At 38.4% G+C, this 14,471-nt stretch overlaps 1 protein-coding gene across 1 annotated transcript in view; it reads left to right on the top strand.

Annotated features, from left to right (window-relative positions):
• The window catches only part of LOC136884440 (ankyrin repeat and BTB/POZ domain-containing protein 2), a 309,915-nt gene that overhangs the window by 198,088 nt on the left and 97,356 nt on the right, over nucleotides 1-14,471 (top strand). Inside the window, exons 3-4 of the mRNA XM_067156605.2 lie at nucleotides 8,683-8,800; nucleotides 13,294-13,821. Coding sequence (XP_067012706.2) covers nucleotides 8,683-8,800; nucleotides 13,294-13,821 — 646 coding nt within the window. The remainder of the gene's footprint in view (nucleotides 1-8,682; nucleotides 8,801-13,293; nucleotides 13,822-14,471) is intronic.

Genomic DNA, 14,471 nt, shown 5'->3' with positions numbered 1-14,471 from the left:
CTGCAGAAAGTTATTAAGTTATTAAGGGATTCACTTCAGTCAAAATATACTAAGCATCAAATTTGATAATTTGATAATAGGTACAATGAGTATGGTATGAAAATTAGCCTTTCCAAAACAAAATTGATGTCAGTAGGTTAAGAAATCTAAGAGAATTGAATGTTATATTGGGGATACAAAGCTAGAACAGGTAGATCATTTCAATTATTTAGGATGTGTGTTCTCCCAGGATGGTAATATAGCAAGTGGGATTGAATCAAGGTGCAGTAAAGCTAATGCAGTGAGCTCGAAGTTGCGATCAACAGTATTGTGTACAAAAAAAAGTCATTTCTGTGACAAAACTGTCTTTACATCGGTGTGTTTTCAGATCAGTTTTGCGTTACGGGAGTGAAAGCTGGGTGGACTCTGGATATCTTATTCGTAAATTAGAAGTAACAGACATGAAAGTACCAAGAATGATTGCTGGTACAAACAGGGAGGAGAATCAGGAGGGTACTCGGAATGAGAGATTAAGGATAAGTTAGGAATGAACTTGATGGATGAAGCTGTACATATAAATCAGCTTCAGTGGTGGGGTCATGTGAGGCGAATGGAAGAGGATAGGTTAACTAGGAGAATAATGGGCTCTGTTATGGAGAGTAAGAGGAGTAGAGGGAGACCAAGATGATGATGGTTAATCTCAGTTTCTAACGACTTAAAGACAAGAGGTACCATAGAGAACTAAACGAAGCCACAGGACTAGTTACAAATAGAGGATTGTGGTGCCAGTTAGTAAATTCACAGAGGCTTGCAGACTGAATACTGAAAGATGTATGTAATCCTGTCTCTCTGGAGCTAAATGAGCAGTCATTTGAAAACATTTAGTCGAATTGGAAAATTCATAAAATAATTTAAAGGGAACTCTCACAAAATGTACTGTTTTAGAGGGGAAAGAGCATATTCGGACAGAAAATTGAACTTTAATTCATAGACCAAATCTTTATCTTGGTAGCCATTGTTGCTGTTTTCTGGCACTTAATAGAGCAATAATGTTTAGTAGTAAATTCCATGCTCATTCTGTTTATGTATATGTAAGAATATGGCCTTAATTACCATGTGCAAGCATTTTGATTTTTCCTTTGTTAGGCACCTATTGTAAATTTTGTCAGACATGTCTCAGGGATCTTTTGAATCCTGGTATCGTACCACATGTAGTGCCAATTTCCTTGAACTTGTGATCTTGGATAAGACTGATCTAGAGAGAGAGAGAGAGAGAGAGAGAGAGAGAGAGAGCTACCTTTTAATAGACTTAGGGTTGTAATATCGTTGTTTTGCCCTTTAAAGCAATGGTCATATTTTTGTTGATTATTCTGACAACTTAGAGAGGTGGCCAGAATTAGAGATAAATGTAAATCAGACCGAGTAAGTCAGACAGTAGAGCCCTGGCCTTTTGAGCCCGAGTTAACCAGTTTGATCTCGGCTCAGTCCGGTGGTATTTGAAGGTGCTCGAATATGCCAGACTCATGTTCGTAGATTTACTGGCACGTAAAAGAACTCCTTTGGAACAAAATTCCAGCACCTCATAGTGTCCGAAAACTGTAAAAGTATTACATTAACATGTTTAGCCCATATCGTCAAGTTTGAACTGTTTAAAGATATTAACATTAAAAGTTCCACCTTTAGGTTGGTTTCACACCAAGGAAGTCTTTACAAGTCAATCCAGTCACGTCTGGGTACGTCTAGGTCCGTCAAGGCCAAGCCCGTCTAGTTAAGTTCTGTGGTTTCAAACCAAGGACGTCCAGTCCAGTCACATCCCCAGAAAAAAGGGCAAGGTGTGGATAGAATTCAGTTTTTCTTCTGCCTTGGAAATGGAAGGTGAGCTAGTTAAATTTATAGTTTTGCACCGGATGGTTCGTCAAGCAAAATTGCGATTGTGGGTTCATCCGATTAGTTTCAGAAGGAATATGTATGGTGCTTTCTCTCCCTTGTTTCCCAACGTGGTGAACAATACGTTCAAATTTTATAATTTTTTTCCGAATGAAATATAACAGTTTTGTAAAGCTTAATGACCTGGTTCGAAAGGAAGTTGAAAAAGCAAAACACTAATTACCGAAAGGCCATACAACCAGAGATTCGCTAGCAATATTTTTAAGTTAACACAAATACTACTTTTAATGCAAATTAGTATTTATTACACCACACAAAATAATGTCAATACAAATGATTTTATTTGAACATAAATATTATAATTACAGTGATATTAACATAATTGCAAAGCACAGACATTTAAGAAAATTGTATAAAAGAACATCCACTTTTCCAGATTCATGCACGAAACGAAAGGAAGGAAAAACGCTAAATAACTACACTGCTCAGAATGTGACTCGTGTTGTTAAAACAATGAGACTGGACTGGACTGACGCATCAAAATCAAGCCTGGTTTGGTTCCCCTTCCACTTGACGGGACTGGTTTAACCTTGACTTGACTGAGACTTGGTCTGTGTGAATGAAATATAGCTGTGGTAGCCTAAAAAAAGGGAGATTTCAGTGTTGGATTTTCCTGTTGACGGTCTAGACGTGACTGGATGGGCTTGACGTGACTGGACGTGTTTGGTGTGAAACCAGCCTTACAGTGCTTACAAAAGTTTTTATTCTTAAAGCGAAGTTATAGATACATGTTTCGTGCCTCTGTTGTGTGCTGTCACACGGCTTTTCTGCCAAGACCCATAATGACCGGTAAGGAATATTACTTCACGATCTAAACCATGCGACCCAAGCTCGGCTTTTCAACTTACAACGGCACCACATGAAAAGTTCCCCCCTGTGTTAACGGCCTAATTTTACCACACAATGTTTATTATCCATTAAACCACTAATGGAGTACATTTTATGATTAGCAGCATAGAACCAAGACCAAACCAAACTACTAGTCATGATTTTTCTCTCTTAACCTGTTTGTCAGCAAACGTAAGATTCTTTTATACTTGAACAATGATGAGATGTTTCAAATGGATTTGTAAAATTGCACACTAAGGCCATGTAAATTTGATTTGCTGTAGACGTGTATATAACACCTTTTTTGTGTTGCTAATTTTACTATTTAACTTTTGTTCTTCACTAGGCTGAGGATGTCCCCAAGAGGGACGAAACGTGCACCTATAACTTTGCTTTAAGAATAATTGTTTTTGTATGTATTGTAAAGGTGGAACTTCTGATGTTAATATCTTTACATGGGCGCCCGCAGGATCTTTTCCAGTGGAGGGGGGGCACATAAACAATTTTCTTGAATATAAAAACCAATATAACGTCAGCAACATTAAATTGTTTACAGAAATTTCCAGTTATAACAGATGCTAGATGACTCTCAGTAAATTCAGTGGTGGCTGGTGCAAAAAATCAGTTGTGTGCTGTAACCAATCCCCCGTCCAAAAAAAAAAATAATTTAGAAACTTACGTGGTTTTCAAGAGGCTCTCCACTGAGATTTCATACTGAACAGACATGCAAACAACCCCAACACATATATACATTCCTCATACAAAACTAATTAAACACACAATAACACCTGCAGTCACAAAACATTCACGAACTCAGAACTTGGTGTGAGCGCGCAGAAACAGAACTTCGCAACGTTATAAAAATCAATGAAATAAAATCAGCAACATCATAATGCAAAATTACATATTATGTTGTTATAGTGAAATTTATGTCCGCCTCCATAGTGTAACGGTTAATGTTATTAGCTGCTGTCCTCAGGGGCCTGGGTTTGATTCCCGGTACTGCCAGAAATTTAAGAATGGCAGGAGGGCTGGTATGTGGTTGAAATGGTACATGCAGCTCACCTCCATTGGGGGTGTGCCTGAAAAGAGCTGCACCACATCGGGATGTGGAAACAAGTTTACTTACTGAAATTTATAAACTAGACTTTTGTAATTAAAGGACATCACAATATCATGTCCTTATTTTGACAGCATAAAAGGTACATTATTTAAATAGTTTATCGATTTACAAATGTGGCTATGGAATAGGCAAGTTGGGAGTATTAAAAGACCTGCAGCTGATGGCTTTTTCTATAGTATTTAGTTTCCCGTTTGCTTTGAGCGATCCACTCTCAATACTACCGCTGAGTCACCTCCCACGTTCTCATTTCGGTCAAAATGCTGGTGTGATCAGTCCTGCTTCTGTGTAGTCGAACAAAGACTCGCTGTGAAGTGATGTCTTGGCTGTTCCTTTCACAGCCTACCGAAGAAGTTAGGCACGCATGCGCAAAAGGTGGAGTTCCTGCTTTGTGAGAAAAGGCTTAGAAATTCTCGCTGAGCTGTGATCTGCACAGCCAGCACCCGGCGTGGAGCACACGACTAACGTGGTTGTGAGGAGAGTTGAATGATTTGTTATTCTTTGGCTGGCGTCTTTTTTCATTGCACTGTATTTGATTTTAGATAATGTTATTAAAGTAATTTATTTTTCAAATAGACAATGTGCTGCAGCACTTCAGCACATAAGGTACGGCTGCCCCTGAGTAAATTCAGTTTATGAAATAATCTGGTATGATATTAAACAATTGAACATCAACCTTTTTAAAATTCTAGGCGGAGGCAAGTGCCCCCGCCCACCTTGCCTCCCCTTGTGGGCGCCCATGTATTTTTAAACTGTAAAAGTAGTTATAGGGATGTAAAACGAATGACATCATGTAGGTCAGTTTTAAGGACTGGTTCACCACCGCGCAGAGTTTTTTTTTTTCTATTAAAATTGATCTTGAGCTGTACATTTACACTCCGCTGTTTAGCTACTTTGCCTTGTCTGATATTGTTTTCCTGAAAGAGTTTAGTTTATCTTGATTCTTCGGAATTCATTTTCCCTCGGCCATCTTTCCCTCTGTGAGCGTGTGGATCTCTCCAATCTCATCATTATCATAGAACCGCTCCAGTGTGCCGGGTGGGGTGGTGTTGTACAAGTCTTTGCTATCATTGTCTGTCCAGAAATGCCTCCTCTCTCAGTTGTAGCCATCTCTTCCCACTGGCCATCTTCCTTCACCCCTTTTTTTCTAGGCATGTACATGGTGTGTTTGTGCTGGGCTTTTGGTTTACATGTTAGTCTTAACCATAGCTTCTCTTTTCTATCGAGTCCACTTTCAGTTTCATTCTGATGCCATTGTTCCTTACATAATCCTAGCGTGTTTTTTTCTTTTTTCTTTCTTTTTGGAGGGTAGTTTGTAGAAAATTTATTTCACATGCGTGCAGTTTACTAATGTCTCTCTGTTTCATTGTACATGTTTCTAGATTATATGTGAGAATGGGCACAAAGTCTGAGTTATTAGAGTCATCTTGGTCCTCATGGGCACTTTGTTATCACAAAGTAGATGTCTTACGAGGTTTTAGAAGTTGGAACTGCTAGCCATTCTGTTTACTATTTTCTCTATTATTCAAGGTAATCAGTTTAAAATATAGGCACTCCCATTATGTTTCGTTGTACAGTGTGAACACTCGTAGTTACGTGGCGAGTTAGATGAAACCTTAACCTTCTGCAGACATCCTTAATAGTTGATGGCATGACTACTGCTAATCTTATCGTTCACTTCATGGGCGAGAATGATCTGATTAAAGATTTCTAAATTTAAAATGTACAATGTTACTCATGGAACTTCCAAAGTAATACATTTCTGTTTTGATTTTTATGTATGTAATTTTTTTTTTTTTTTTTTTTTTTTTTTATACAAATTCTTTATTTGAACTAGTATTTGATGTTTTTTTTTTTTTTCATTTAATTTGTGAAGAGGAGCTGTGTTTTGTACCTTGAAACAAGTCACCAACACTACCACCACCACTGCCACATTGATCTGTAGCCTTCCATGCTGAATTATACGCCCAAACTACATTAATCACCCTTTTTCTTGATATGGTTTATAATCTGTCACTTCTCTTGCACTAAAATCAGCATTTGATTATTTCCATTCAGCTTACTTGTTTTAAATGTTGTCAGCATTATATTCAAAAGCTTCCAATATATCATCATGTATCATTTCACTAGGCATTTCCTTCTTTCAGTGTCAACTTAAGATAATATTTATCTGAGGTATTTGAACTCCGTTACCTGCTGGGTTGGCCATAAATTTTCTGTAGATAGAGGTGGAGATTTCTGATGATCATAGTTCTCTCTTGAGAATTCAAGGTTATAAACTTCATAGTTGGTTCCGTATTGAGTTAAGATTACACATAAAGTAAATACAAAATGTTTAATCCACCTTCTCAATACTTGACAATCATGCAATGTTTACAAAAACATTACAGTGTGCTCCTACAAGGTACTAGTTTCGGTCCTATAAGGACCATCATCAGCCTAGCCAAGATACATAAGTGTATACCATAGTCCTAAAACAGAGTTATGCGGTGAGATGAGAGATGAACGGGGATGTGATGGAACTATATACGTAAAAATGGTAAAAATATGAACTGTTGTAGATGTAGCAAAGTTATGTTGAACAGTGACAAATAAAATCTTTTGGTATATGTCTCATAAAATTACAATATTAAACAACAATATTAAACAACTATCTCTAGTTTCAATCTACCACAAGATATGTCCAACAGTTTTGTCAACATTTGCCACTGTTGTGGATTTATTGGACAAAATAATTCCCTCTGCGGCATTGTTGAACTTCATATCTTTTAGAACTTAATAGAAACATTGGACATTGTTTAAAATCCGACATAAACCAATTTTTAAATGTGCAACCTTGGACTATTCGTCAACTAGAGATAATTGTTGTTAAATATTGTAATTTTACGAGACATATACCAAAAGATTTTACTTGTCACTGTTCAACATAACTTTGCTACATCTACAACAGTTCATATTTTTACCATTTTTATGTATATCATTCCATCACATCCCCGTTCATCTTTCATCTCACCGCATAACTCTGTTTTAGGACTATGGTATACACTTATGTATCTTGGCTAGGCTGATGATGGTCCTTATAGGACCGAAACTAGTACCTTGTAATAGCACATTGTAATGTTTTTGTAAACATCGCATGATTGTCAAGTATTGAGAAGGTGGATTAAAAATTTTGTATTTACTTTGTGTGTCTCTTGAGAATGACAATACATTGGTTTCCCCTTGCTTACACATTCTGTGCTCTTGACCATATTATCCTTGCTCATTCAATTTTAGGTACTGTTTCTCATCCCAAGGCTAGGGAATTTCCAGAACCTGTATCTACTTCCAACTTCCACCCTCAGTTGGTGGCATACGGCAGGACCATTTATACCTGTAACCACTCAGTCCTCTATTAGTCACTTCATACCACAGGTAGATGTTGCTTAGAAAGAAAATTCCTACACAATTTTCTAATTTTCTTATTTTCTTTGAGTAGTTCTGAAGTCTTCTGCTAGATACTGTGATGCACAACTTGAGATCTGAAGGTTGCCGTTGAAACTCTTGTGTGGGCCATTTCTTTTAGATTAGTCTCTGTAGGATCAACTGTGTTCACAAGGAGACATTATGTTATATTCATTTGTATATTATATTTTATAGAGTGATGGTAACTCTGTAAGTTTGAAATGACGTACTTCAAGCCACAACTTGTTGTAGCTTCATGCTACTGCTTTAAACTAGCGATTCTCCCACTGTAGCGCTAGTAGCGATGAAACCAACTAGCACGGGGTATGGCCCGCCTCTGTAGCATAATGGTTAGCGTTATCCATCCCAGGTTCAAATCCCAGTACTGCCAGAAATTTAAGATTGCCTGGACGGTTATGATTAAAATAGTACATGCAGACCTTACGTCTATTGGGAGTGTGCCTGCAAAGAGCTGCACCATCTCGGGATGAGGACATAAATTTATGTTGTTGTTTTTTTTGCATGGTAGGTAGCTGAGGACCTTGGATCTGCATCAGTTTCCATACGGTACCTAGCTGTGCACTACAGTATCTAGCAGAAGACTTTAACTTGAAACTACTTGGAGAACATAAGAAAATTAGAAAATTGTGTAGGAAAATCGATAATCATATTTATTTACATTACAGCACAAGTTAAGCTGTGAATGATTTGAGAAAGAAAGAACATGATCAAAAACTCAATGAATAATCTACAAAACAAAATAAATATAAAAAAGTGAAAGATGAAACACAAAATAGAAATGGAGATATATATACCAAAAAAATGAGGAAAAAAATAAAAATGAACAATAACAAATGAAAAACATGAACTTAAGTAGGATGTCCAGTTGTTGCAGCCACTGAATAGCCGTTGTTGACACTGTCACAGGGTCATCGGTATTTCCAGAGAAGGCTCTATGACTACATTTGAAGGTGATGTGCTGCATTGTCTGAAATTCCTCTCCAGAGTCACAGCTTGGAGAAGGCCGTAGCCCCAAGAATGCATCATAGAGCCCCTTACTGTTTTTCTGAGAACACACGGATTGTACGCTTCAAAATGAGGGGTCCTTCATTTAGATCTGTTCAGCCATTTTCTCACAATTCTCACAGCCGAAAAGTGGTTTATCAAATTATATGTATGTAATACAATAACTTTTAGATGGAGCTAAATGTGATAGTCTATGTTTTCAATATCTCGAGCCTTCATTCTCCTTATTGATTATAAAGTCACATATTATTTACTTCTGTTGAGTGCAAATTTCTCTTACAAATGAAATTGCTCAGAGTATTGTGTGGGGGTGACTGAAGTGGTATATTTGTTTTCAGACCTGGTGGTGGGAGCAGGGAAATGCTGCCGTCTACTGGTTACGGAGGATACCAGCAGCAACAGCAGCACCCACAACCACCTCCACCTCTTGTTACCAGCCATGCTGATTTCCCACAGGTAATGAATGCCTACTCTGATTTGGTACTGACTTTGTAATCACCTATCTTCCTTCCCCCATCCCCTTGCAACCTTAAAATTACTTTGTAGTACATTGATTATCTTCTTTCTCATATCACTGTATTGTCTCTGTAATTGAGTACATTATGATTATTATTATTATTATTATTATATTTCTCTGTTTTCTCCCCCTTGCTTCGGGACAGGACGATGGCTTCAGGTATGTTTTTATTACAAGTTGTGTAATTCTGCATGACTCTGAGCATTCTGTCTTACACAATTTTTAGATTTTCAAGAAAGTTCATAGGTGTGTCAGATGAGTTTGCTGTGTATTGCTTGCTTCTAACTGCACGGCTGAGGCAGGAGAGTTGATGGGATGTATTTATGATCAGATCGAGCCCAGTTTACTCCCAGTGTAATTAGCTTAGCTCTTGCCTGCATATCCTTTGCTTATCAGTGTTGTTTCTGTCGTATTTGTGCTGGTGGCTGTGATGTCTGGAACTCCTAAATAATACAAGTATAAAATTGTTGTTGCTAGTATATTAGAGTCTGGCAAACTCATAATATCTTATTGCATATTGCTCTAACTAAAATTCTAGCACAACACAGGACACAGAAAAGTATAATATACCCTAAAATAATTGCAAAATATAAACTTCATTCCATATTGATGGTTTCAGTGACACCAATATAAATGTAAAATTTATTGAATAGTAGGATTCATGTTATATTTATATTGGTGTATCTAAAATAATTGTTCAAAATTAAAAAATTAACTTACATACACAACTGAAGAAATGACTAGTTCTTTGTAGGAAAAAATGTTGCGATGCTTGACTGTCTCTTGCACTTATTTTGTTGTTGTGCAGCTTTGTCAGCTAAGCAATGGAGAAACAAAATGTCCATACCGGATGCACATTTTTACCCCATGTAACGGAGCTTTCCTTCAGCAGCCTGTAATCCTTCACTGAGAGTCGCCCTTTTAACGTTTCCATTGTCTTCCATCTCTTCATCTTCATTCTCTTTCACTAGGGCAACTATTTCTCTATATAAAAGTTTACAGTTTTGATCCTGCCCCATCCATTCTCCAACATCACCACCAGTAACATCTTTACAGCTAAGAATTTTCTTCAATAAGTCCACTATTTCACAATGTCTGCCTCGGTAGTGTAATGGTTAGTCCTCAGAGGCCTGGGTTCGATTCCTGGTACTGCCAGAAATTTAAGAATGGCAGGAGGGCTGGTATGTGGCTAAAATGGTACCTGCACCTCACCTCCATGGGTGTGTCTGAAAAGAGCTGCACCGCCTCGGGTTGAGGACATGAGTTTACGCTTATTTCTTTCTCAATTTTCATTCTCTTCCCTGCTTTCTTGAAACTCGTTTCCTGAATGGTCCAGCAGTTTTATCCAGGAATGAACTTACAGGCTCAATTTCATTCCAGTATTCAGATTTCTACTCCACTACATCCACGACGTTTCATTTCTTCAGTTTTTCGATCATGACAAAGTCAAGAGAAGAAACAAGTTTACATTCGTATCTCTTCCACAATGCTTCCAAAATGCTTTCATTGCAAAATGCTTCCATTGGTTATATCACTTACTTAAGGCCACAGTTGCTTCCTTCCCACTCCTAGCCATTTCCTGCCCTGTTGTCGCCATAAGACCTATCTGTGTCGGTGTGATGTAAAGCAACTTGTAAACAGAAAAATGTTAGTGAAGTGAAGAATGATGTGTAGTTTTTGCTGTTGATTGCAAGCATTTTATTAGGATGCCACCTGCATGACTTGTCTCTCAATTTACACACCGAGTTTGCTCCAATAGTCAATGTTATGTACAGCACACCTAATTGTAAAACTGAGAACTCTCTACAGCTGGATTAAAATTCAGAGGGAGACCTTTTTTTGCCTCCATGTCGACACTAGTGTATTTCTTACCAGAATGATGTTGCAAACTGTGGATTTTGCGATCTCCAAATATCCACGGGACATCTTAGGCATAGGAAGCTAACTTGCTAATCGTTTGACCATGTCACTGAAGCTGGCATGTGATATAAGCAAGTGCAACCGCATTGGTGCTCTTAAAAACATCAACGTAAAAACTTTAATCGAACAGAGATCGCATGGATGCATGCTAATCTTAATCATTCCTAACACTCGATGTTGTTTTAACATTTGGGTTATCAGTTTATAGACTGGTGTGATGCAGTCTCCATGTCACCCTATGCTGTATGCTAACTTTTTCATTCATAAATAGCTACTACATCCTACATCTAGTCCAGTTTGTGTGTCATATTCATGTGTTAGTCTACCACTAGTGTTCCTACTTCTACATTTCCTTCCAAAACTAAACTGAAGTAGTCCGGGTGTCTTAGCATGTCTCTTCTAGTCAAATTTTGCCAAATCATTCTCTCACCAACTCTGTCAATATCTCTTAATTTGAATTCCGATTCACCTGTAACAATACATTTCAAAAATTCTATTCTCTTTTTTCTGATCTAGTTATTATCACATGTTTCACTTACAAACAATTCCATGCTTCACACAAAAGTCTACAAAAATTATAATATACTTACCTGTGTATGAATTGAGCTAATTTTTTTCCTTAAGAAAGTCCTTCATTGCTCGAGCGAGTCTGCATGTTATGTCCTCCTAATATTTCCCATATTTAGTTATTCTACTGCCCAAGTAATAGTATTTATATACATTAATACTAAAGCTTTTTTAAAGCTTTTTATGCTTTTTCAGTTGTAAAATAACTAGCATTTTGCTCCAGTGTGTAAATGGACACATCAGTTACTTTAAGACTTCATTTATGGATCTAATATTTGTTGCATCAATCTGACCAGAATAATATGGTGTGAAAACTAACTTCTTCCAGTATTATGGTCCCACTTGTAGAACAACAATGGTATTAAAAATTTAAACTCTTTAAGTCTTCAGGCTTTTTCAATCGTGAAATTACAAGCATTTTGCCCCAGTGTAGCAGTGGGCTCATCAGTTGGAACGCTACACCTCTCCAAGACGCTAGCGCTAGTGCACCGTTGAGACACCACTGCAAGCCTCTTATGTAGGACAATGCAGTGACAGTGCACTAGGGGAAGCATGTGCCTCCACTTGCATAAATGCCTGCCTTTGGCCTACATAAAAAAAAAAAAAAAATGGTTCCATAAAGTAAACTATAATTTAATTTCATCGATTGCAAATAATAATTAAAAAACATAGACTTACACAACCACTAAATGACATAATACAATACTGTATTATTTTTGGGATGTTAGGTCATGTAATAATTATTGTATGCTGACACATTTCAAACCTGCAACCAGGGCCGTTTTGAGAGCAATAACACAATCGTGCAAGGAATGAGCGTTGTTCCCATTCAGGAGAAAATGCAGGAGGAAGATCTGAAGGGATATGGCCATATCCTGAGAACAGTGACCGGTACTGTTGCTTAGGCTAACCGGGCACCGGAAAAGACAGGACAGCTTCAGACAAGTTACTTTTGTCAAAGACTGACTTAAGGATGAAGTTAACATGATTTGTCACGTATCAGCCGCACACCGGTTGAGACGCTCGTCTTTGGCTGTCAGAAATCTGGAATTAAGTCCCGTCTCATGGGTGCTGGAAACATTTTGCTTTACACATGCGGAACGTAGGCATCTCGATTGATGCAATACATCATCAGTATAGAAGGCTGAAAATGGCACCAGATGTGGGTTACAAAAACAAGGTAATGATGACCTTCATATCTGAACGGCGTGGTGAAAGTGCCTTCTATCAGTGAAGTGAATTTCTAATCGTCCCCTCGTTGTTCATTTTTTTGCAGGCAGTTTATAAATTTATTAAGCAAAATTAGTTTTGGCAGACTGAAGAACCTAATAGTTATGAAATAACAGAGTCAAAACTGAAAGGAAATAGCTTCATATATTACAAACTCTCGTAATTCATCCAAAAAGATAATGTTCTGCTTTTGTTAACGGGATGTATCTAAAACTTTTGACAAACTGTCCTTTCCTCCTCTATAGATAGGAGATAGTAATATAAAATAATAGCCACGTCTTCATGGCATGCCATATCGACTCACAATGCTGCATAGAAACTGGGCACGTCACAGACTGCCAAAGATAGACTGAAGCAAAAGATTTCATCCCTGACGGTTTTGTCGCTGACAGTTTCATCTGTTCTGGTGTGTGTCCAGCCTTACAATGCCTACAACTTCACCATCGAGGGCAAGCTCCCCGTTAGAAAGCCCAGCCAATGGTGGCAAGACACACGAGTTACCGACATGAAGATCATTTAACTCAAACCGAACCCTGCATATAATCACATAAAATGGTACACGTTGATCCAAAGATCAGACTCTGCACCTGCAGGAAAATGTTAAGGCAAAGGAGAATATGGTATGATTCTTTTTTTATCTTTTGAAGGGGGTTAGTGTTTCCACTTTGTGTGGTTTACAGAGATATTGTCATTGACTGATCTGTTTTTGTTCCAGCGTTCTACAAACTCTCAAATTCAGGGAGCACACGTGGGCCCTGTGCGTTCTCCCAATACAAAGATCGCAGAGGAGAAGAACTTCAACGTCTGTACAAGCCCAAGTCCTGCCCCTCCTCTCCTCTTGCGAGGGTGTCCCACACCGTCCAAAGTCCATACCTCTCCACCTCACAGCTCCACCGTGGTGAACGTTTTGGACACAGACTCGACTACAGAGCAGATGGTTCCAGAGCGAGACACCAACACCGGCAGCGTGGATACGTGTGGCGGGAGTCACGATACGCCAGGGAAGGGCCAGTTGCTGGATGAGGCCGCTGCTGCTAACAGGAACTTCAAGATTCAGCAACAGCAACAACAGCATCATCGAACAGTGTCCCAAGCCATGATGAGCAAAATGGCAACAGTCTCGAGCAGTATGGGCAGGCAGCAAGGGACTACCAGCAGTACGAGGAACTGCAGTAACACGGGGAGTGGTGGACGGAGTCATCTGCATCACCACCTCAGTGTTGAGGAGCTGAGACTCATACAGGTAAGCTGGAAGCTGATTTAGTAAAATAATAATAATAATAATAATAATAATAATAATTGTTACCGTGTTTTTGTGGTAGTTATGCATGAAAGAAGGTGCTGGGTGGTGAATAGGTCTCAAGCTACTAAAGTGAAATTAATTTTAAAATTTAACAAGGTTATATTTTCTTTTCAAAATTAGGTAACAACAAATAGAACCAGGTACTTAGTAGCCGAAACACGATTGAAAAATACGTTTACATAGGTACCCCATTAGGGGCTTCAAAAGTCAGAAACATAATTCTTGAGCAATGAGCCCAACCTTACAATGAACACCATACAACAAAGGGGCCGAAAACCCCCAAACATGCTAGAAACATTTGCTTCCAATTACACCCAAAAAGCCTCCTTGAGGCAGCAACACAATTTTCAAGAAAGGGCAACTTCCCCCTAAAATACAAGCCTATCATAGGCCACTCCGAACTCCACCTTTAAGCTGTCCTCCAAGGACATATACACAGGGGTAAAATACCCAACCTACTGAGGTCTGTTAAATGACAAGAAGGTTAATGCATGACCTCTAAAATACAATTTGAGAGGAGGCGAACTTGCACTCCCAATACACTTTGCTTAAGACCTACTTGGCCCTAGGCCGTTAATACAAGGGCTAAT

Source organism: Anabrus simplex, chromosome 12 (assembly GCF_040414725.1).
Source record: "Anabrus simplex isolate iqAnaSimp1 chromosome 12, ASM4041472v1, whole genome shotgun sequence".
Taxonomy (NCBI): domain Eukaryota; kingdom Metazoa; phylum Arthropoda; class Insecta; order Orthoptera; family Tettigoniidae; genus Anabrus; species Anabrus simplex.
This window is presented reverse-complemented; position numbering and strand designations above follow the sequence as displayed.